Here is a 22,998-nt window from a genome sequence, read left to right as displayed (position 1 = left end):
TTGACATAACATTTGTGCTTGGTAATTGCTCTTGATAGCTGTGTGGTCACTGTAGTGTGTTTGGTGATTGGTGAACCATTTTGCATCACAGAATATGCCGCAGCGGTGCAGCCGCATGGACTCTGGGGCCTGTGATTGTATTGCCCAGACCAATTGGTCTCCTAGTGGAAAATCCTTCAAAAATGCTCTGGGATCACGTGCTAAAAAAGTAAACCTTCTGTTGCATCAATAAAAGCTGATGCAAATGACCTTTCCTTGTAAACATTCTCACTTTTGCGTTTTCTCACTGGTGGCCCAGATCACTTGTTTGGTTTGTTTGCTGTCTCGCTTCACCCTGAGCTTCCCATGTCCACGAGGAGCACAGAAGTGAAGTGTGCAAATAGTAGCCACTAGAGGGATACACGCGCATGCACACTTCCCCTTGAGCACTTCAGGAGGCAGGGGGGAAAGTGCTTGGCTTTTTTACCTGTGCGAGTCGACTTTCCCTCCCGTTCAGCACAGCAGAGAAGGAAGGACTAAAACGCAGAAACTCCTGAGTCTTCAAAGCAAAGCAGCGCAACCTGTCCTTCCTGTCTGTCTGTCTATCTATCTGTCTGTCTCTCTCTGCACCCGAAAGCCCCAGTGAGGATCCGGCGATGCTCCTGAGCCTCTGCAGCGCGCCCTGACCTCATCCGCTCTGCGCATCTCAACTTTTCAAGCCCAAATGCAACTTTCAGGACTTTTATTCCCAGTATGCAAGCTCTCGACTTTCTGACGCACCGTTCTGCACGCGTGTGACATTCCTGACTCCGTGTTGTGAGGAGGATAAAAAGCGCCCGGGCTGCTGGAGAGACGTTCAGTGAGAGATGAGATGAGATGAGATGAGATGAGATGAGATGAGGGGGGCTTGATTCCGATCTCAACTCTGATTGATTACTTATTAGTCACCCCCCACCCCCACCCTCACCCCCACCTCCCCCTACCCCCCACCTCCCTCCTTTTGGATCCCAGATCTGTTCAAAAGGCAACGCAGAAATGAACGCACTGCTGCCGAGCGCGCTGGCGAGCTCCGACACGAACACAGCACTCAGTTTGGGAAGCCCGAGGAGCGCAGTGGCGCGTCACACAGACTCATAAGAAGAGCGCCGGTTCGATTCAACTCAGACTCGGATCTTTAGCTTGACAGCTGCTGAGAGGGAAATCTAGAACTTTCGTGCGCCCTTGCACATTTTCTAAATCTTTTTTTGAGGGATAAAAGCAAACTAACAAAACAAACATTATGAAAGTGTGGACTTTCCCGTGGCTCCCTTGCCTCGTTATTCTGATCCTCTGCGTCGGGTCGGAGTGCGGCCCGGTGTGGAGGAAAGGCCGGTCCAAGCGCGAGCTCGTGAAGCTCCGGGAGGCTCGGGCGAGCGTGCCGGGCGCGTGCGCCACCCGACTTCCACGCGGCAAGCGCTCCGTGCCCGGGCTCGAACGGCGTCTGCCTCGCCAGCGCCGGCGCGCCTCGGCGGCCGACGAGACCGAGGACGCGTCCGTCTCCGCTGCGTCTTCCGCCGCGCACGGCCACGCTGTTTACTTCACCGGACGCGGAGACCAGCTGCGCCTCAGACCGGCCGAGGAAATCCCGAGGGGAAACTTTACGCTGGGGATGTGGCTGAAGCCCGAAGGAGGACAGCGCTCTCCTGCCGTGATCGCAGGTACGTGACCTGATTTATTTTTCACCACAATGAATGAATCTCAGAAAGACTTCACCTGGGATGGGATGGGATGGGATGGGATGGGATGGGATGGGATGGGATGGGATGGGATCTCTCTCTCTCTCTCATATGATCTGATCTGATCTGATCTGAAATCAAACTTTGAAGTTTCTCTGCGTAAAAGCGCACGGACCCCCGTGCAGCAGGACATGGCACAGAAAAGTGCATTTTCTAGCCGAATTGTTTGATTTGATCTGATCAGCTTCTGTAAATGAACTCCTCGCAGTCTGTGGGACGGGGTGCGAGCTAAACGCATTAAGGGTGCACTCCAGATTTTACGCACGAAGTCTCCACGCACTGCCTCAGGAAACCAACAGCGCACAAAGCAAGGAAGTGCAAGGCGCGTGCCAGCTCGTGCATGCTCAGTTCCTGTTGTGTGTGACACATGACAACATCCACATGCAAACTTTTGCACAAGTTCTCTTATCTCATCCCAGTGTAACTCCAGTCTGTCCTGCATCTGCTCTGGACACACACACACACACACACACACACACACACACACACACACACTTCTCATCCTCAATACACACCGAGCATTTTTCACTTTTTTTTTTTTTTAATTGTTCACATTTTCTAGAGATAAGGTTCAGTAATTACTTCTGAGTTTCCCTCTGGACATCTGATCCACACTGAACCAGACAAGCCGTGGGAGACATCTCGCTTGTTTATCAGGGTTTCCCCCGTTTTAGAGCAAAGTTCTACACACACACACCTCTTCCACCTCTCTCTCTCTCCCTCTCACTCCAGACCAAATAAAGGAAAATAAAAGGATTTACTCGCGCGCCACTTTGACTTGGCTCACTAAACGGGTTGCCAGATATATACATTTTAATTCTTTTTTTAATTTTCTTTTTCTTTCTTTCTTTTTTTTTACATTCACTGCTTTTTGTGCTTCCCATTTGTGATGCGTACATTATATAATCCACAATGTATATAGCACTCAGATTATATACAGATCTAGATAAAGTCTAGTTTGTGAAGATGATGGGTGGTTTTAGATATAAAGTGAAAAAGGTGTAAAACTAAAAGTCATGGCAACTTTGTTTGGTGCAGTGTAAATCAGACTTGACAGATTGGGGGGGGGAGCTGTACTGCCAGTGATCAGGATATTATTGCACACACACATGGTGCTGATTATTTGTTTTTGTTTTTTGGGAAGTGTGTAAATGTCGATTGGGTTGCCAGATTGGGGTTTAATCCGCTAGGCAGGACAAGGTTGGTCTAATCTTATGAATGATGATGATTCAAAAATATTACTATCTATGTGTATAATGCAATTTGTCCCCCATAGTAGTTTGTGAAAAACAAATACATTGCACAGCAAATAAAATGAGCTATATGTATATGACCTATATTTTTGATTTTTTAAAAATAAAAATATTACATTAAGTGTTTAAGCATTGTTTTTACTGCAAGACTTATTCCAGTAACAGAGGTATTCCTGTGCAGCTTATGATGCTGAAATAGATTGGGCTGGTGTGTGTGTGGTAGGGGGTGAGATCTGAACACAATACTCCCCCTAGTTGCTCTTTTCCCAGCGATGACATCATCTGTTTGAAAGTCGAAGCAGCCTGGGTCTTTGGAGAGCAGCACACAGACACGGATAAGCCTTGTTCTATATAGAGTGGGAAAAATTCCTACATGACATTGGCGGTTTCCGAACAACCCCAGGCATTTTCATGAGAGCTCTGAGTCACGTTATTTGTCATACTGTTTGTCCTTTACAGAGGAATCCAGATGAATTACGCATGGGGCATGTATTTGTCAAAGCATGCACTTGATCTTTGATTTGCATCCTGCCACTGGATGTCTGGTGGGTACTGCTTTAAAAAAAAGCTCACTGCAAAACAAGTCTTTTCAATCTTTTCCCTCAGAGAAGCTGTCTATTGGTTTTCCCTTCGATGCTGCTGCTGCTGCTGTTGTTGTGTGTGCTGTTTGGATCAGACCTGGTGCAGCATCGTCTTTCTGTTTCACCTAGGTGTCTGATCCAGGAGGGGTTTTATTTACAACACAAACTAGATAAGATGGAATAAAGTGACCCTGCTTAAACCTGAGACGCTGGTGTATTTGGTGTAATGCTCATCTAAAAATGGCTTTAAAAAGTGTTTATAAAGAATTAATCATGATGCGCTGTTATAATTCAGGTTTCATGCCACTTGAGTGTAAAAGTGCAGCTTCTTTTTTAGCCAGGTCCAGGCAGTGCCGAGGCAGAGAGTCTCGGACACACACTACGGACTGCACTGAATTCAGGACCATGAACAGCGCTGAGGCGACGTTTGTGTGTCTACGGGAAAGGAGAACGCTTTGAATCAGCTCACAACCATAATCTAGTCTCGTGTAATTACGGTACGCAAAGGTCGTTACACGAGAAACAGCCATTGCAGGAAGTAAGAACTCAGCGAACAACCTGAAGTTCAAATCTTCTCAAAGTTGCTGAGAGACTTGGCAGTGAAACTCATGTCTAATAGTGATGACGCAAAAGGGACATTGCGAGAACATCCCACATCAAATAAAAGACATGAGTGAGAAAGAGAGATTGCTTAATCGGCACTTGCACAAGACGCGTATAAATCTGCAGAAAAAGCAGATCTGTATCAAAGATGACTTCTAGGTGACCTGTTGTGTAATTTTCGGAGAAGTCGGATTCAGCTTTTCGATCAGGGAAGTGCAAAGTTGCAATAATTGTTGTTATTAAAATGTCAAATTGATGTTTACTTTAGTTATACATGCCTTGTACCAACACTTAGTGGTGTACGGGTGTCCAGTTGTTCTCAGTGCTGTTGAATTGCCAAATCTGATTGGCCACAAGGTCAGATTAATTTTATATAACAGCAGCTCTGATACCAGCTGCAGGGCAAATCACAGGTTTACAGTAATGCCCTTATTCTGATACGTTATTGTATTAGTGTATAGAGTAGCAGCTCATTCACAGGGAATTATATGGTGGATGCTTCACATAAATGAATTAAAAAGTGTCCAGATGTTGAAATGGCAAAGTTTTCTTCCAACAGAAGAGTTAAATAGAAAACATTGTACCCATGTATTCTAAATGGATACAAATACAGATATGAAAGGAAGGTGCAATCAAAAATTTTTTTGAAAGCTTGCCAGAAGGGCTTGCAGGTCATTGAGACTAGAGGACATCGGGGCATGGGATGCAATTTGAAAAAAAAAAAAGTCTCGGAGGTTTTTACTTTCATACAGGCATGAGTGAACCAGGCTTGTAGTACTCGAGTCTGACTCGTGCACTAATTTTAAGGACTCATGACTCGAATTGGACTTGAGCACTGATAACTTGGACTTGGACTCGTGCACTAACTGCATTCGGACTCGTAAATTGGAGACGAGGACTCAGATTTTTTCTTTATTATTTGTAACATGCCGTAATAATTTGGCATAAGATATTTATATCTACAGGGCGGCACAGTGGTGTAGTGGTTAGCGCTGTCGCCTCACAGCAAGAAGGTCCGGGTTCGAGCCCCGGGGCCGGCGAGGGCCTTTCTGTGCGGAGTGTGCATGTTCTCCCCGTGTCCGCGTGGGTTTCCTCCGGGTGCTCCGGTTTCCCCCACAGTCCAAAGACATGCAGGTTAGGTTAACTGGTGGCTCTAAATTGAGCGTAGGTGTGAATGTGAGTGTGAATGGTTGTCTGTGTCTATGTGTCAGCCCTGTGATGACCTGGCGACTTGTCCAGGGTGTACCCCGCCTTTCGCCCATAGTCAGCTGGGATAGGCTCCAGCTTGCCTGCGACCCTGTAGAAGGATAAAGCGGCTAGAGATAATGAGATGAGATATTTATATCTACATTAATTTTTATACTAATTTTGTGCAAGAGAATGCACGTTCACCTGTTCATACGTCATGTTCAGGAACAAACTAACGTTAATGGCGCTAAAATGCCTGGAGAGACGCGCCTAGGATTGTCCGCTTTGCTGATACAGACTTCTCGTGCAGTGGGAAAAAATGCACTGCTGTGTGTTCCATACGTAGAAGAACTATCGAGGAGACGACGGGGACGACCTCAAACTTCAGTCGTCATTTGGTAAGGTGGTGTTTACATTAGACCGTATCCGTCTCGTTTTCATCGCGGATGCACTGTCCGTTCACATTAAAACGCCGGGAAACGACTCTACAGGCGGAACAACTTGAATCCGCCAGGGCCCACGTATTCAACCCATTACGTATCTGATCCGGTGCTGTGTAAACATTGAGGAACGAGGATACGCTGTGCTGAGCTCTAGCTGACGTCGTCATTGGACAACGTCACTGTGACATCCACCTTCCTGATTCGCTGGCGTTGGTCATGCCACGTTGGTCATGTGACGCGACTGCTGAAAAACGGCACGGACTTTCACTTCCTGCTATTTGTCCCGAATCACTGCTCATGCGCTTCACTCGCGCGCTCTGTGAGCTGCGCAGGGCCGGAGTGCGCACCCTCCAGAGGGCACTCGCTGTTCAGGGCGGAGTGATTTGGAGCGCAGGATGCCTGCGGAGCCGAGCGTATCCGTGTATTGGTGTTGCTGTGTGCACGCGAATCGTGTATTGGCGTTGCTGTGTGCACACGAATCATTTTAAAAAACGTTAATCTGATGATCCGCTGATACGGTCTAATGTAAACCCCACCTAAGACTCCACCCAGAGAAGGAAGTGACATGCTATGTTAATTGCTCTGTTGATAGTGGATGGGGCTTGCTTGCTGGCCAATGAACTAGCTAGTGTTAACCCTCTCTCATGTTGTTTGCCTTGTTGATAGTGGGCGGGGCTTGCTGAGCGATGAGCAAACTTTTTATCTGTAGCCTGTTAACTAAAACAGGGCAGTCGAGCAGGAACATTAGTCCAACACAGCAGCAGAGACGCTTTCACATAAAGGCAGCAACAGCCACCGTCAAATGGTGCAATTGGAGTCTTGTTCTCAGATTCGACTTGGGCTCGACTCGAAATTTTCTTTAATGACTTGGACTTGACTCAGACTTGAACACTGTGGACTCGAGACTGGACTCGGACTCGAGGTTTAGCGACTCAACTACAACACTGGAGTGAACAGGCAGATATGAAGCTCATGGCACAAACAATCATGATATTTATTAACATGAACACACAGCATTCGTTCATTCATCCTTAGTATCAGCCTGTTCAGGGTTGTGGTGGTTTAAATTAAGCTATGATTTTGTTTATATTTTGGGAAACCAACATAATTAACATAATTTGGTTGAAAATATCACATACAGATATGAAGAAAAATAATAACTGATTGGAAAAAAAAACAGCCTTGCATCTCTATTATGAACTGGAGTGATGTAGCTGAGGTTGAGGAACTTTCCGAGCCAGAATTGACTCACCAGGCTGACACTGCTGGCATTTCTACATCTGAATTTTTATTGATTGATTGATTGATTGGCCTTTTTCGAAGGGTCAACAGGGTAATCAGATGCAGTTAGTGGCATTGCATTACATCCCAAATATGCAAATGTGTCCATGTACACACGAGTGTGTGCATGTCTTAGCCCTCATTGCATAGGTTTGTCTGGGAAAATGTAAATGTTTTAGATTAATTGAGCATGGCAGCCTTGTGACATGTGTTTACATGAAGGGTCCTACAGGCATTTTAGCACACCTTTTAGTTTGAGTGCTCATGCTGACAGATGTCAGACTTTTCTCCCAGTGTCGCAGCAAGCCTGTAATGTTTAACAGCGCTGACCTCTGAGGTCGGTCCCTGATGCTCGGAGAGCACCGGCTTGCTTGTTCTTGACCCAGAGAGAACATTCTCACACAGGGTTCTTAAAACCCTGAGAGGCGAGACATGGTGAGTGAGGGATGTCGAAGATCAAAAACAGACCTAAGCGATGTGGAAGGACGGCTCTGTTTTGATTCTTTCACTCTGTCACCGTCTCAGTAGGTTAACATGCACCCTATGTTCGTTATAGGCGCATTGCTTGCAAAAAATAATTAGCAAGTACATGCATCTGTGTATGCTAGGCGTGCCTCATTGCACATGCATACACACACCAGCATAAACATGCTCCTTTTGCTCAACCTCCGGAGGGAGGGAGAGGAGGGCGGTGAAGGCATCAGTGTGAACCAGAGTGATATTAGTAAATATGCAACCTGACACATGCTTTCCCAAAGAAACAGGGGGGAAATAGTGGCATTAGCATTTCTGGCTTAAATTTCCAAACCGATTAGTTGGGTAAAATTTGTATTAGCTGCTTTAGACTGTATTATTATTATTATTATTATAGTTTATTAATTTATTTTATTAATTTATTAATTATAAAAGAGAAGAGGCTAGCAAAGAAGAATTGGGATGATCAGAGAGACGAGGAAAGCAGGCGGTTATACAGAGACGAGACAGAAGGCAAAAAGAGCGGTAGCGAAGGCGAAAGCAGATGGATACCAGTAGTTGTACAAATGACTGGAGACCAAAGAAGGAGAGAAAGACCTGTACAGACTAGCTAGGCAGAGAAACAGGGAAGCGAGGGATGTACAGCAGGTAAGAGTGATGAAAAATGGAAATGTGCTGACAAACAAAGAGAGTGTATTAAGAAGGTGGAAAGAGTACTTTTGAGGATTTATTAAATGAGGAGAATCCAAGAGAGAAAAGGTCAGATTCATTGGAGACAGCAAATCAGGAAGCGGAGTTGGTTAGTAAGGATGAGGTGAGGGCAGCCATGAAAAGAATGAAGACTGGGAAAGCAGTCGGACCAGATGGTATCCCGATTGAGGCTTGGAGATGTTTGGGTGAGACGGCTGTGGAGTTCCTAATGAGATTGTTTAATAAGATCCTAGAGAATGAGAAAATGCCAAATGAATGGAGAAAGAGTGTGCTAGTCCCAATATACAAGAATAAGGGAGATGTACAGAGCTGCAGTAATTACAGAGGGATAAAATTGATGAGCCACACCATGAAGCTATGGGAAAGGGTATTGGAGGCGAGATTGAGAAGAGAGGTAGCAATCTGTGAACAGCAGTACGGGTTTATGCCAAGGAAGAGCACGTCGGATGCAATTTTTTCTTTAAGAATGTTAATGGAGAAGTACAGGGAAGGCCAGAGAAAGCTACACTGTGTGTTTGTAGACCTGGAGAAGGCATACGATAGAGTGCCGAGAGACAAGTTATGGTATTGTATGAGAAAGAGTGGCGTGAATGAGAAGTATATTAGAGTGGTGCAAGACATGTATGAGAACAGTGAGGTGTGCAGTTGGAACAACTGAATGGTTCAAGGTGAAGGTGGGACTCCATCAAGGATCTGCTTTGAGTCCTTTCTTGTTTGCCATAGTGATGGATAGCTTGACGGACGAAGTGAGGCAAGTCACCATGGAACATGATGTTTGCGGATGATATTGTGATATGTGGTGAAAGTAGAAAGGAGGTTGAGTTGGGTTTGGAGAGATGGAGTTATGCATTGGAACGAAGAGGAATGAAGGTGAGCAGTAGCAAAACAGAATACATGTGCATCAGTGAGAATGGGGATGAGAGTGTAGTGAAGATGCAAGGAGTAGACGTAAAGAAAGTTGGTGAATTCAAGTACCTGGGGTCAACTGTGCAGGACAATGGGGGCTGCGATAGTGAGGTGAGAGAGAGTGCAGACAGGGTGGAGCAGTTGGAGAAGGATTTCAGGAGTCATTTGTGATAGGAAAGTCCCAGCAAAAGTGAAAGGTAAGATGTATAAGACAGTAGTGAGACCAGCTGTGATGTATGGATTGGAGACCGTACCCTTAACGAAGAGACAGGAGGCAAAGTTGGAGGTGGCGGACTTGAGGACTTGGCGGACTTGTTAAGGTTTGCGATGGGAGTGACGAGGTTGGACAGGATAAGGAACGAGCACATCAGAGGAACAGCACATGTGGAGAGCTTGGGAATTAAGCTAAGAGAGATGAGACTGAGATGGTATGGGCACATCCTGAGAAGAGATGCAGAGCATGTGGGAAGGAGAATGTTGAGGATGGAGCTGCCAGGCAAATGAAAACAAGGAAGGCCAAAGAGGAGATACATGGACGTGGTGAGAGAGGACATGAAAGTGGCAGGTGTGGTAGAGAAGGATGCAGAAGACAGGGAGCAATGGAGATGAAAGATCCGCTGTGGCGACCCCTAATCGGGAGCAGCCAAAAGAATAATAATAATAATTATTATTATTATTTGTCTGGCAAAACAAACTGTCCATTGACTTTAACAATAGGCGACTCAATAACTAAAACAATTATCCACTTTTCAAGTAATGTGGGGCATAAACGTAGGCCAGGTGACATGACTGTGCACTTCAAAGGTTTCTGTTTTGACCCTGAACTCTGTTATTGTCAGTGCAGAGTCTTGCATTCTTGCATATTCTCCCAGTGGGGTTCCTCTGGGTTCTCTGGTTTTCTCCCAGTAGTAGATGGAATTCTTCTTCTTCCTTATCCAGTACTGTTGCCAGGTCAGGGCAACATGTCATATGAATTGGAACATAGTTTTACACCAGATGCTCTTCCTGCTGCAACCATCTCATTTCTGGGCTTGGGAAACAACCATTCACATACACCTATGGGTAATTTAGAGTAGCCAATTAGCCTACCTGCATGTCTTTGGACTGTGGGAGAAAGCCCACGCAGACACAGGGAGAGCATGCAAACTCCACCCAGAAAGGCTCCCGTCAGCCACTGGGCTCAAACCCAGAACCTTCTTGCTGTGAGGTGACTGTTCTAACCACTACACCAATTTGCAACTAGTATTCCCAGGATAGACTCCAGATCCACTACCCTGACCAGGTAATACCCTGACCTGATGATCTATCTACAGTACAAAAGCTACCAGAAGGTCTTGTCCTATCAGTGGAACTGTCTCATTCCTGCCATCTCACAGAATTCACACACATCACACCATCCATCCATTATCTTCTATACTGCTTTTCCATTTGGGTCATGGGGTAAGCTGGAGCCAATCCAAGCTGACTTTGGGTGAAAGGCAGGGTACACCCTGGGCAAGTCACCAATCTAACACAGAGACGAACAACCATTCACGCTCATGGGCGATTTAGAGTAACTAGTTGACCTAACCCTCATGTCTTCAGACTGTGAGAGAAAACCCACACAGGCAGGGAGAGAACATGAAAACTCCACATAGAAAGGCCCAATTGGCCGCAAGAACCCAGAACCTTCTTGCTGTGAGGTGACAGTGCTGACCACTGCACCACCATGTCAACCAACCAGCATAAACGTTTTTAAAGATCTTTCCTGCAGGTGTGAATGACTCGGACATACCTGAAGTTTGAGCAAAGAAGCTATCAAGTCAGCTATCACATATCACAACCATCTTCTTTTGAAATACACTTTACTTACATTTATGTTGTCTCATGACTGTTGTCATAAAGGGTTTATGTAGATACCATACAGACCTATGAACACCACTCCTGAAATAAGATACGATATGATATTGGACAAGCTAACAATTCTCCCTTCATGTTTATATTCACTCTTTGATAGCTGTACTTTCTCAATCCTGGAGATGTTTTCCACTCTTAAGATTACAACATAGTTTGTGACCAAGATAATGTTCATGTCTGATCCAATGTCCTACTTATTTTCTCTCACACAGGTCTCTTTGATAAGTGTTTCTATGCTTCGAGCGATCGGGGTTGGCTGCTGGGTATCAAGACGATTAGTGAGCAAGGCAATCGAGATCCTCGCTTCTTCTTCTCTCTCAAGACAGATCGTGCACATAAGGTCACCTCCATCCACTCCAACAGCCGTTACCTGCCTGGCCACTGGGCCCACGTGGCAATCACGTACGATGGCATTTATATGAGACTGTTTGTGAATGGTGCTCAGACTGCCGTTAGCAGAGAACAGTCTGGAGATGTCTTCTGCTCTCTTACTAAGAAGTGTAAGGTAGGTCAATGACTTCTCTCTCCAGGCCCTGTTTGTACTGATAGGATTAGCAATAGCATTTTAGCCAATTGAATGTTGTGCTCTATACCATATGTCTTGTCAATTGTGGTATCTTCATCACACCAGATATTTATTGAGTCAATAGTAGTAACAACAGGCCTGAATTAAGTGTTTCTGGCTTGAAAAAATGAATGCATTGGAATGTAATCTGATCTGAATCCCAAGGTGTTGATGGTGGGCGGAAATGCCTTGAACCATAACTACCGAGGTTCTATTGAGCGATTGACTCTGTGGCGTCAAGCCCTCTCCCAGCACCAAATCATAAAGGACATGCATGGCCATGAGTACTCTCACTATCAAGCGGACCTCATCATCCGGGAGAACTTTGAGCATCCTGAACGCAAGTGGTTGGTGGTGAAGGATGGGAATTTCCCTCAACCAGATGAAGGCCCTCGAGCTGGGCTGGCCTCGCTGGACACAACCCTAGAGCCGCCGACTTGTGGGCAGACAGTGTGCGATAATGTGGAGGTTGTGTGCAACTACAACCACTTCTGGACCTTCCGGAGACCCAAGACGGTGCGCTACCGTGTGATCAACGTATACGATGATGAGTACCGTAGACCCACTGTGACTGATCAGCAGATCTATCTGCAGCACCAGGAACTGAATGAAGCCTTCAGCATGTACAACATCACTTGGGAGCTGACAATTCATAATGTTAGCAACTCCACGCTGCGTTCCCGGTTGGTGCTAGCCAACTGCGATATCAGTAAAGTGGGTGATGAGGACTGCGATCCTGAGTGTAACCACACCCTGACCGGTTTCGATGCTGGATACTGCAAGCCCAGAGCCCGCTGTGCTGAGCATAAGCCAGGCAATGGTGTGTGTGATCCAGAATGCAACTGGGATAACTTTGCCTACGATAAAGATGACTGCTGTAACCCCAATATTACAGACGTCACCAAGACATGCTTCAATCCTGCCTCACATTTAAGGTAAGCTTTAGGTGTCAATTCTGTCAAATGAGTTATTTCTTTTTTCCATGCCATGTTCGAGAATAATTCACAGTGAAACTCATTTTATGTTGAAGTTGATTGTACTGGCATTCATCACTAGCTCTTTACTAAGAACTAGGGCGAGATTGACGTCACTCTCCAGAGTATGGGAATTTTCTTGTGGTTTTAAGTGTAATAGGTTTTGTAGAAACTTTCACTTGTGCCCTGAGTAACTTTTAGACATATGACAAGTGGAACCGAGCCAACTTGGCAAGTCATTTCCAAAAAAAACATCACCATCCTTGGCATTCCAAGTGGGACATAGCTGTGCTTTTGCATTCCACTGGAATACAGCTTTCTGGCTATTTCACAGGTCCATGAATCACCCTACACTCTGGAGAAAAAGCCATATGCCTTGTTCAGTAACAAAAAGCTCCATAGATGTTTTCCCAATTTTTCTTTCACCCAATTCTCCATGTTTACCATGTAGCAATGGTGACCATTATATCCTCATTCAGTTATAGTTCATAGTCATCTGTCAGTCTACTCAATCTGCTACTAATAGTCTCATAGTGCCAGCCTTGCCTTCCTTCCAGCTCTAAAGATCTAAATATATTTTTCCTCTGAGGAAGCATTCTAGCCTGTGGTTGTTAGTGACAATACTAGCATTTTTTAAGGTTGACAACAAGTGTCTTAGCTAAAGAAAAAAAAATGACCCGAGGTCATTGGGGATGGGGAGAAAGCACACGATGTTTACAATTTCTCTTCAACTGTCTGGTTTAACTTTGGCTAGCTCTGTACTGGATTTCTGTAGTTCAGCAGCTGTTGCTAATATTGTAAAGATAGCCATGTTTGAAAGCTACCATGTTCACTTTGCTTTAAGGTGGAAGATTTGTTCCACCTTATAGAAGCAGAATTTGAGGTAGAGCGCATACTATTGTCGAGGAATGTCCAGAGAATATTAAGAGTTGGCTTGCCAGGTTAAATGTAACACATTTATAGCGCTAATGTTTTATTCTGCAGCTTTATTCAATTATTTTTCCAAAAACAGCTTGTAATTAGGGATGACTAGACAGTCTGAAACGTGCAAAAAAAGATCACAGCGAGTGACTCTCCTGCCTTCTTGTCTGTTGAAATCCCTTGCGTTTCTCTACTGATTAGGTTTATCAAGGGAACAACAGTGTTTTCTATTAGTCGCTTGAATTGAACCCAGTCCAGTCCAGACAATTGTCTCCACTTACATTCCTTAAGTACTTTGAGTGACTCTGTGTGCGGGCTGCTAGGTGACATCAGACTTGAAAAAAACACTCGTATTTTTCTGCCGAAACTTATCCCATTGCAATCATCAAGGGGTCATTTATCATCAGGCATCTGGTCCAGTTACAGAAATCAGCAGCTGGCAAAGGCTGAGCACGAGATTGAAATATTACGACTGATGGGATAAAGATTGTTTCTTCGAGAGACGGTTTGAGAGGGTGCCAAGGTGCAGAGTGTGAGGAGGAGGAGGAGGAGGACGAAAAACGTGAGTGGCAGAAAATGGGAGATGAGCTCCTCGGGTGATTGCTTGTTTTCTGTTGATTGTGCTACATCCAGGGAGACTAACTGAAGGCAGTGCTGCAAACGTTCACTGACATTCCAACTTAATTGTGGAATTCAGGACCAACATTGCACTTCACGCATGCGGAAACAATGGATGATTTGGGGTTTATTTTTGCAGACTGGAGTCTGGTACCAGTTTACTTGTTTAGGAATCTGGCTAGAAGGAAAGGGAGAGATGGGATGAGGAGGTTCTCAGACTTCAGTCAACAGTATAGCATTGAAAAATACAGACGATGTTTTTGAAGGGCACATGCTTTGTTCCATTGTCTTGACAGTTCCTCACTTGCATCAGGAGATGGTTAGTTTAAACACTTTGCTCACAGTCTAGCAAAAAAAAAAGGTTGTGTTTGGTACTCCACCATACGTTACATTACATTATAGGCATTGGGCAGATGCTCTTATCCAGAGTGATGTACAACATACAGCCTGGGGAGCAGGTGCCTTGCTCAAGGGCACTTCAGCTATTCCTGCTGGTCCAGGGAATCAATCTGACGACCTTTTAGTCCCAAAGCTGCTTCTCTAACCATTAGGCCATGGTTTCCCCCCAGAAACCATACACACACTGCAGTACTACTACTTGTGTGCAGGAACCAAATGCACTGTATTTATGTGACATAAGAAAAAAATGCCATGGCTCAATTCCCGGAGATATTAGTCACAGGCGAAAGGTGAGTATACCTGAGCAGTTGTGCTTTCATATCCAATGTTCCATTGTGTCACATTAATTGAGTTTCAGGGGGTGTATCAACCTTGTGTGAGTCCTGACATGGAAGGCTTACCCCATATCACCTGAACCCCGAGTCCTACAGTCGATCAAGACAAACGGACATTGGTAGCTTTGCCTTAATGGACTTCTTTGGCACAAAAGTGACGACTTTAAAGGCACAACATCCTCGTAAAAGCATCTCTGAAGCTGCCACACACACACACAGAGACCTGCTGCAACTCTGTGTACAAAGTTTTATGAGTCTGTTTGGGTTTTATTCTTCTTTTTAGCATCTATAAGAATAAAAGATGGATAAGATTTAGTCTCCAAAGATGTCCATCATCTGAAATTATTCTTGGCAAAGTTATATTTGGACATCCTTGTAAAATGGAGATGGTATTGCTCTGAATGAAAAGTTTGCAGCTGTCAGCAGATAGCAAAAACATTACCATTGGCCCTTTATGGTGAATTCCGTCAGATGATCCAAGAAGTAAAAATTCCATCCAGGTTGGTTGAGTCCATCATTGGAATTATTCCTGGAATCCCGAGCACCCGGCCAATGCTAGGCTTGAGTTTTTGTTCTCAAAGTGGGGTCTTTGTACATGACATCTGGACAGAATTGCACGTTTAAAAAAATTGAGAAAAATCTGTTTTTCGGTTCTTGGCTTTGAGTTTTAGACTCTTGTAGACCTGGTTTTAGGTTGTGGGGTTACCACATATCAAATTAGGATCTAGGATTTGGGAATCTGAATGTTCAACCATCAAATATATTTGGCAGAAAATTTTGGGACACTTGGAGTTCTGCTGAATGAGTAATAAGGAATGTAGCCAAATTTTTTGGCAAACCTGTCTGTTTTCATTGTTCTGCTCTGGTTCTTGATGATTCATTCAGCAACAGTCCAATGCCAAAGAAATTCTCTCCCCCCTCCCCCCAGTTTACCCCCATTAATTATCTAAAAGAACACAACTAGTGTGTGTGTGTCCGTTTTTGGTATAGTACAACGCATCTGGTATGCACCGTACAATAAGCCTACATGTAAATTTGAGTGGTGATTGCTTTCCAACCATCTCGGAAAAAAATACATATTCAAATCAGGTCTACAACTTAATGTGATCAGCTACAGGGACTGAAACAAAGAGTTGTGTAATGTGTTTTGTTTGACTCAAGACCAGATGTGCCACTGAATCTGCAGTGATTTAATAGTGCAAACTGGTAGCACTGGTTAAAGTTTGTGAACCACCCACTTTTCCAGTGGTGGATGGATATGACAGAGGTATGAATGATCACTTTGAAAGCACTCACATCAAGGAAGGTGATGACATCAGGCCCAAGGAGACCCTCTTGGCTTTATGGTTGCTACAGCCATGCCAATATTTTCCCACATTTTTTTTTTCAATACCCATGTGTGAACATAGGCATACGGGGCAAATTAATGACCTTCCATTAATTATATATGGTTGGAAATTGTTTAAATGGTTTAAAACTTGACCTTCATGCATATCCTATTTAAAAGTATTGAGACTGATTGTTCACTGGCTTTGCACATCAGTCTGTTTCAGTCAGCTCTGTTTTTGGGGAAACTTTAGTTTCCCTTTCACAAACTTCACATGTGGAAGGGTTTGTACCAAGATATGTGGCCCTATTATTAGAACACCCCTTCACCTCCCTACCACAAATGGTTAACCCTAGGGGTAAATAAGGGTTAAGTCGTCATCCCTGGATCAAGGTCACACCTCTGTTCAGCCTCACATACTGTAGAAGCCAGGTTGGAGTTTTGAGAAATTCAGCTGAAATGAGATTTTCAGACAAAGGAAGGTCCAAAATCCAGAGTATTCTGGTGAACCATAAATATCGTAAGATGAGATGGGGTATCGAGTTACACTTATTGTATTGCATTCACTAATTAAGTGTACTTTCAGTCGTGTAAGAAAATGGAAACAACTTCACCAAAACTGGTTGACTATTGCCTGTAAAACATGGAATAACCGGAAAACCCTCCAATTAAACCTTGACCGCTTTGCCTCCAAAATGCAGTGATTCTTTCATGTACCTGGCAATAGAAATGAGGGGTCCTCTACAGGGTCACTGGGCTTACTCTCTGTGACAAGGTCCAGAGCTTGAAAATATGGGTGAGCCTTGGAATAGAACTAATGTTCCTCTGAATCAAGAGGAGCCAGTTCAGGTGGTTGGTTACCTTAAAAGGAAACCCTTGGTTGGTTCCTGTCACAGAGTATATCAGGCTGTCCTACTGAATGGAGACTCCAGGGCAAATCAGGAACCAGCTGGAGTGATACTATCTCACCGTTGGCTTGGGAATGTCTGGGGATCCCCCAGGAGGAACCTGGAATCTGTGGGTGGGTAAAGAGAAGAAAAAGAATTAACAGGAAAAAATGTTGTGGAAGAAAGTCTTGAGTGTATGAATCCATACACATGGTGTCCAGAGATGGACTGGCATCTCATCCAGGGTATATTCCCATCTCACGTCCAGTATTCCTGGGTGAGTCTCCTGATTTCTCACAACATTGACCATATTGAAAATGAATGATGCCGCTAATCCATTGCGAATTGCCAGTGAACTGGATCCAATTCCAACTGACTGTGGCCGAGAGGCAGGGTACACTCTGGACAGGTTGACAGTCTATAATAGGGCTAACCAAGAGAGACAGATAGCCATTCACACTCACATTCACACCTATGGGCAATTTAGACTAACCAGTTAACCAGTTGACCATGTCTTTGGACTGTGGGAGGAAACTGAAGAACACAAAGGAAACCCATACTGGCACAAGGAGAACTTGCAAACTCCACATAGAAAGGCCCCAGTCAACCAGCAGGTTCGAACCCAGAATCTTCTTGCTGTGAGGTGACGGTGCAAACTATTTCACTACTGTGTCACTCAACAAAAGATTATTTGGATTTTCCTGTTGGGAACAAACTTAAATTCCTATAACAAAGTGTAAAAGGAGAAGCTTCTGAGTAGAACCTCTTTAGAAAACAAGATCCAATTTCTTTCCAAGAGTCTAAAGCCTACCACATTTTGTGTGATATAGTTAATGATGAAATTATTCAAAAGAAAGAAGCCTGATTTCTAAATGCAAGCCTTTTTATTTTTTGCATTTATAATTTATATAAACGCAAGTCCAGTGCATGTTACTTAATGGCTCTTCGATAGAAGAGGTCTTGGGGATTGAACCTCCAAAAGAAACTTCCAGAAAATCATAATTGAATTGCTAATAAGTCTAAGTTTAAAGTCTTTCCTGTGCCATGCCCTGGTCTTCCCAGGCAGTCTCCCATCCCAGTATTAACCAGGCCCTTAAGGTGCATTGGCCGGCGCTGATCTCTGTTTCCGTAGCCCTCGGCCTCTCGCCTATACAACTAGGGTTACAGTGGGGAGCTAGTCCACTGGTTACCATGAGAGTTTGACTCCCCACTTGCATCTGTATTGCAGTATGCTTTGCCAGATGGCAGTAGGTACCATTTTTTATGATGGCCTTTGGTATGACCCAGCTGTGAGTAGAACTTGCGATCTCCTGATCGAGAGGTGGACACGCTAACCACTAGGCCAGCTCACGGTGTAAATTTGCTAATAAGCTCCACCTTCCCCATATACAATCCTAGAAACCCTACAGAAATATTTTCCAAAGAAATTACAACATTCCTTTTGTTGTTATTAAGATATGCAAATTTACATAATTTCTTGGAAATAAGCCAAGGTCTGACTGAGCACACTTCTACTTTGCTTCAGCCTTCAACATCTGGCCCAAAGGTTAGAGAAGCAGCTTTGGGACCACAAAGCCACCAGTTTGATTCCCTGGACCAGCAGGAATGGCTGAAGTGCCCTTGAGCAAGGCACCTAACCCCCAACTACTCTCCAGGCACTGCAGCACAGCTGCCCACTGCTCTGGGTGTGTGTGTGATCACATCCCAAGATGGGTTAAATGCAGAGAAAGAATTTCACTGTGCTCAAACATGTGACGAATAAAGGCTTAAAATTCCTGAACGTCTAACTCTCTTTCCATCCATAAAGACTGATAATAAGACATTGGCAGAACGATACTATCCATCTTTTAATATCCTTTCGGTAGTGTCTCTGACACTTCGTTTGACAGGTGAGAGCTGTCAGGACAAAGGAAATTGTATTTATATTTGGAATATCTTACATCAGGGACTCCAGGAATTCTTCTCCTTCTCTGACGAACAGATGGCTGTGATGTGTTGTGAGCGCAATTAAAACGCTGTAGTTAAACAGCTGTACATCTGGTACACATTGATGTACTGTAGCTAAGCTAAGTGTCTGCCATTTCTCCTTTCAAAGGATGACAGATGATTTGTTGAGCTGCTGTCACTGGATAAACCAAGCTTCTTTACTCCAACCTAATTACGTAATGTGGCTTTGAGGTTTTTGTTTCAGACTTTTTTTTTATAAACACTTCTTATAGGATCTCTCACATGTTTTGAAATCGCAGGATAACGAATGTATCATGAAGCGCTAGGACAATTAAACATACCTCCATGTGATATTTGGACACACTTCTACAGCTGGAGTGTGTCATCTCAGCGTGTGGTCTTCATTTAGACTAGCTGTCTTGGAGCACCCGTTAATGTCAGGCAAACATGTAATTGGTTTTTATGGCTTGCTGCGAGTTGTCGCTTGCATTTGCCGCATGTGGTTATGGTTTTTATCTTTACAGTAAATTACTGTAATGTAGTTTGATGCACCCTGATAGCTGGAACCCTACCAGGGCCTTGCATGATGTTGTCCTTGTTGATCAGAGTGTCACTTGTGGGCCATTTTTTCATTTCCATGATGGCTTAAAATTACTTGAAGCCTCAAAGCAAATGTTTGATCATAATATACTGCTGTGGGGAAGAAAAAAAAAAGATTAAGAGACCACCTTTAACGGTGACCACCATTAAAGGTGATCTCTGAATTTTTTTTATCCATAGCTGTATAAAGTCAAATAGTGCCGCGTATACAGTGATGCACCAAGTGAACACTGGTTGTGAAATTGGCTCGAAATAAATGAACAAATTCCAAATATGGCAAATAATTGCTTTAATTGTAATGCATCTCTGTCCTAAAATAATGTCGTATTAAAGAGAGATTAAATAGTACACAAATATGATCTTTATGATGAGCTCTTTATGATCTTTGAAGCGGACAAATTTACACACTTTTCAGTTTAGTCTTAGTTTCAAGAGTCCCTTAAAAACCATGCTAAATTTCGTAAAACGTTTTATGATTAGGTCTTGTAGGCGAGGTAAAAATGCCATTTGGAAAATAGGAGCTAGTATTAAACACCTGAAAGGCGAGTGTTGCATCATAACATATAAAATCCAATCATATTCTAGTATGCAAAGCTTACCAGAGGAAGGTGGGGTTGGGGATTTATTCATACAGTTAGCAAAACCTTTTTGGGTTGGGTTGGGGGGGGTAATTTAAAGTGACACAGGTCCGATGTATTAAAAAGATGAATAGTACCCTGTGGGGCGGCACGGTGGTGTAGTGGTTAACGCTGTCGCCTCACAGCAAGAAGGTCCTGGGTTCGAGCCCCGGGGCTGGCGAGGGCCTTTCTGTGCGGAGTTTGCATGTTCTCCCTGTGTCCGCGTGGGTTTCCTCCGGGTGCTCCGGTTTCCCCCACAGTCCAAAGACATGCAGGTTAGGTTAACTGGTGACTCTAAATTGAGCGTAGGTGTGAATGTGAGTGTGAATGGTTGTCTGTGTCTATGTGTCAGCCCTGTGATGACCTGGCGACTTGTCCAGGGTGTACCCCGCCTTTCGCCTGTAGTCAGCTGGGATAGGCTCCAGCTTGCCTGCGACCCTGTAGAAGGATAAAGCGGCTAGAGATAATGAGATGAGATGAGATAGTACCCTGTGGAGCTAGAATAACCCCTAGGTCCTTGAATCACATGCTGTATTGCCTGCTGCCTCATGCCTGTGAAGGAGAACGAGCTGGAAAAACACCACACGCTAATGTTTACGCTTGGGTACGGAAACGGCCGAAGTTTATCCTCATTATAATATTATAATGAGTGAGGTCGCAACAAACCTCGAGCCAAACAAACCTGTGAGCCTTCGAGCTCACAGGTGCGTTTAGATTTGGAATATTTCAGTTCTAACTCTAACGCTTTTGTCACTCAGCTGTCCAGCAGCATCTTGACAAAGTTGTCATCAGGCGCTGCATTTGTTTTTGCCTTTTTGGCTCTCCATCGGGAAAGCTGGCCAGCAATATTTACTCGGCTTGTCTGGTGCGTTTTGCCTCTGACGGTGTCAGATACGTCCTTAAAATTCTTTTTTTGTCTCGATTTAAGAGTCTTCGTTCGATCTGGGCGATCCGGCATGTTTGCTGTGGCTCAGCGGTCGCGACCTCTGACTCATACATGACCTCACATGACTTTTCCGAACTGGCTGCCGAACGAGCGGTTTGTAAACTAATGTTAGGACACCCCACATTAGGAAATAAAATGTACTGAAACAAGATCTATACCAGCTATGGGGATGGGTATCAGCTCAAACAATTCAGAAAGGGGAGTGGACTAAATGATTCCTGAACCAGCACATCAACACGCCTGTGTCACTTTAAATTCAACCCGAAATGTTTCTTAAAAGCAAAGGTGCAACCAAAAGCTACAATTTGAAATCCAGTTCTCTTATAACACATCAATTTTGCAATGATTGCAATTTTGTTAGCAAAGAACAACATGTAAGTTTTATAAGTTTATAGTTCAAGTTATGTTTATAGCTATAAACAGTCATTCCCTTACCAGTCTCAAATCTTAATTTTTCCTTGCTGTAATTGTGTTGTTTAGACAGCAGAGGGTGCAATAATGTACAGTAAAGGGAATGTGTGTGACTTCACCACAGGTGGAAGTAACACAGCTCTAACGCCACGAAAACACACAAAAATCAGATCTAAAATGTGAAAGAGCTGTTGTGTGATTGTGTACAAATAGATTTAACAAGAAATCCGAGCTCTCTTTTTACAGACTGCTGATAGATAAAGAAAAGAGAAGCAAATGGAGGGAGTACAAATGTTTATAACAGCTTATTAAGAAAAGGACTATTTATTATTAACATTTTCATTTTTAACAAAAGTAATATTTTAGCTAATAAAGCTGTTGTATTGTACTCGGATCTTCACAAAAGTTGGTAAATAATTATAATTGGTTGGTTATTAAGAAAGTGAAACAAAAGTTGTTGTTTTTTTAAAATAAAAAGAATAATTTAATTGATAAACAGTATGAAAATAAACTATTTTTTTGGTAAGAAAACTTTCTTAATTTTTTTTTCAAAAATACTGTGAGAAAATCAGACTTTGAACCCAGTATTCATTAATCAAATCAAATTATGAATTGGGTGAATTGTTACATGCCTGTTCTACAGACAACTGATATGGCTACTCACCGGCCACTTTATTAGGAACACCCATCCACCTGATGCGGTTCTCTAATCAGCCGATCCCTTGACAGCAGCACAATGCATCAAATCATGCAGATCCAAATCAAGAGCTTCAGTTAACGTTCACAATGTTCAAATATCAGAAGGGGAAAAATTGTGATCTCAAAGTGTGACTTCCTTTCACTGTGGCATGGGTGTTGGTTTGAGCCAGATGAGTATGAGGTTCGAGTATTTCAGAAACTGCTGAGAAATCTCCTGGGGTTTTCACACACAACAGTCTCTAGAGTTTACACAGAATGGTGCGAGAAACATTTTTTGAGTGAGTGAGCGACAGTTCCGTGGGTGGAAACAAACGCCTTGTTGATAAGAGAGGGTCAGAGGGAAATGGCCAGATTCGAGGTGATTTGAGCTGCCAGGAAGGATATAGTAACTCATATAATCACTCTTTACAACCGTGGTGAGCAGAAAAGCATCTCAGCATGCAACAGCAAACAGAAGAACACACTGGGTTCCACTCCTGCAGCCAAGAACAGAATCAAGAACAAGTTTCTATTAAACTATATTTATATCAGCAAACGTTTATTGGCAAAAGATTGTTCTGGCCCTTATTACAGTATATTGACCATCAAAGCCTTCACTATTTCAGTGTTATAAGCACGTTCATAGCAGTTTGAACACAACCTTATGTCAACTGGGCATTAAA

The 22,998-nt window shown here is 43.7% G+C and overlaps 1 protein-coding gene across 5 annotated transcripts in view; it reads left to right on the top strand.

The window, feature by feature from the left end:
• The first annotated feature begins 506 nt into the window (after positions 1-506).
• pappaa (pregnancy-associated plasma protein A, pappalysin 1a) overlaps positions 507-22,998 on the top strand; it is a 151,892-nt gene continuing 129,400 nt past the window's right edge. For 4 of the 5 annotated variants that reach the window (XR_009651874.1, XM_060912841.1, XM_060912840.1 and 1 more), the window contains exons 1-3: positions 507-1,676; positions 11,303-11,595; positions 11,821-12,590. Coding sequence is in view for 4 of the 5 variants with exons in the window: in XM_060912841.1 (XP_060768824.1) it covers positions 1,259-1,676; positions 11,303-11,595; positions 11,821-12,590 (1,481 nt within the window). In the remaining variant the exon portion in view is untranslated. The remainder of the gene's footprint in view (positions 1,677-11,302; positions 11,596-11,820; positions 12,591-22,998) is intronic. The other variant, XM_060912843.1, reaches the window with a different exon arrangement.

Source organism: Neoarius graeffei, chromosome 28 (assembly GCF_027579695.1).
Source record: "Neoarius graeffei isolate fNeoGra1 chromosome 28, fNeoGra1.pri, whole genome shotgun sequence".
NCBI classification, from domain to species: Eukaryota; Metazoa; Chordata; class Actinopteri; order Siluriformes; family Ariidae; genus Neoarius; species Neoarius graeffei.
This window is presented reverse-complemented; position numbering and strand designations above follow the sequence as displayed.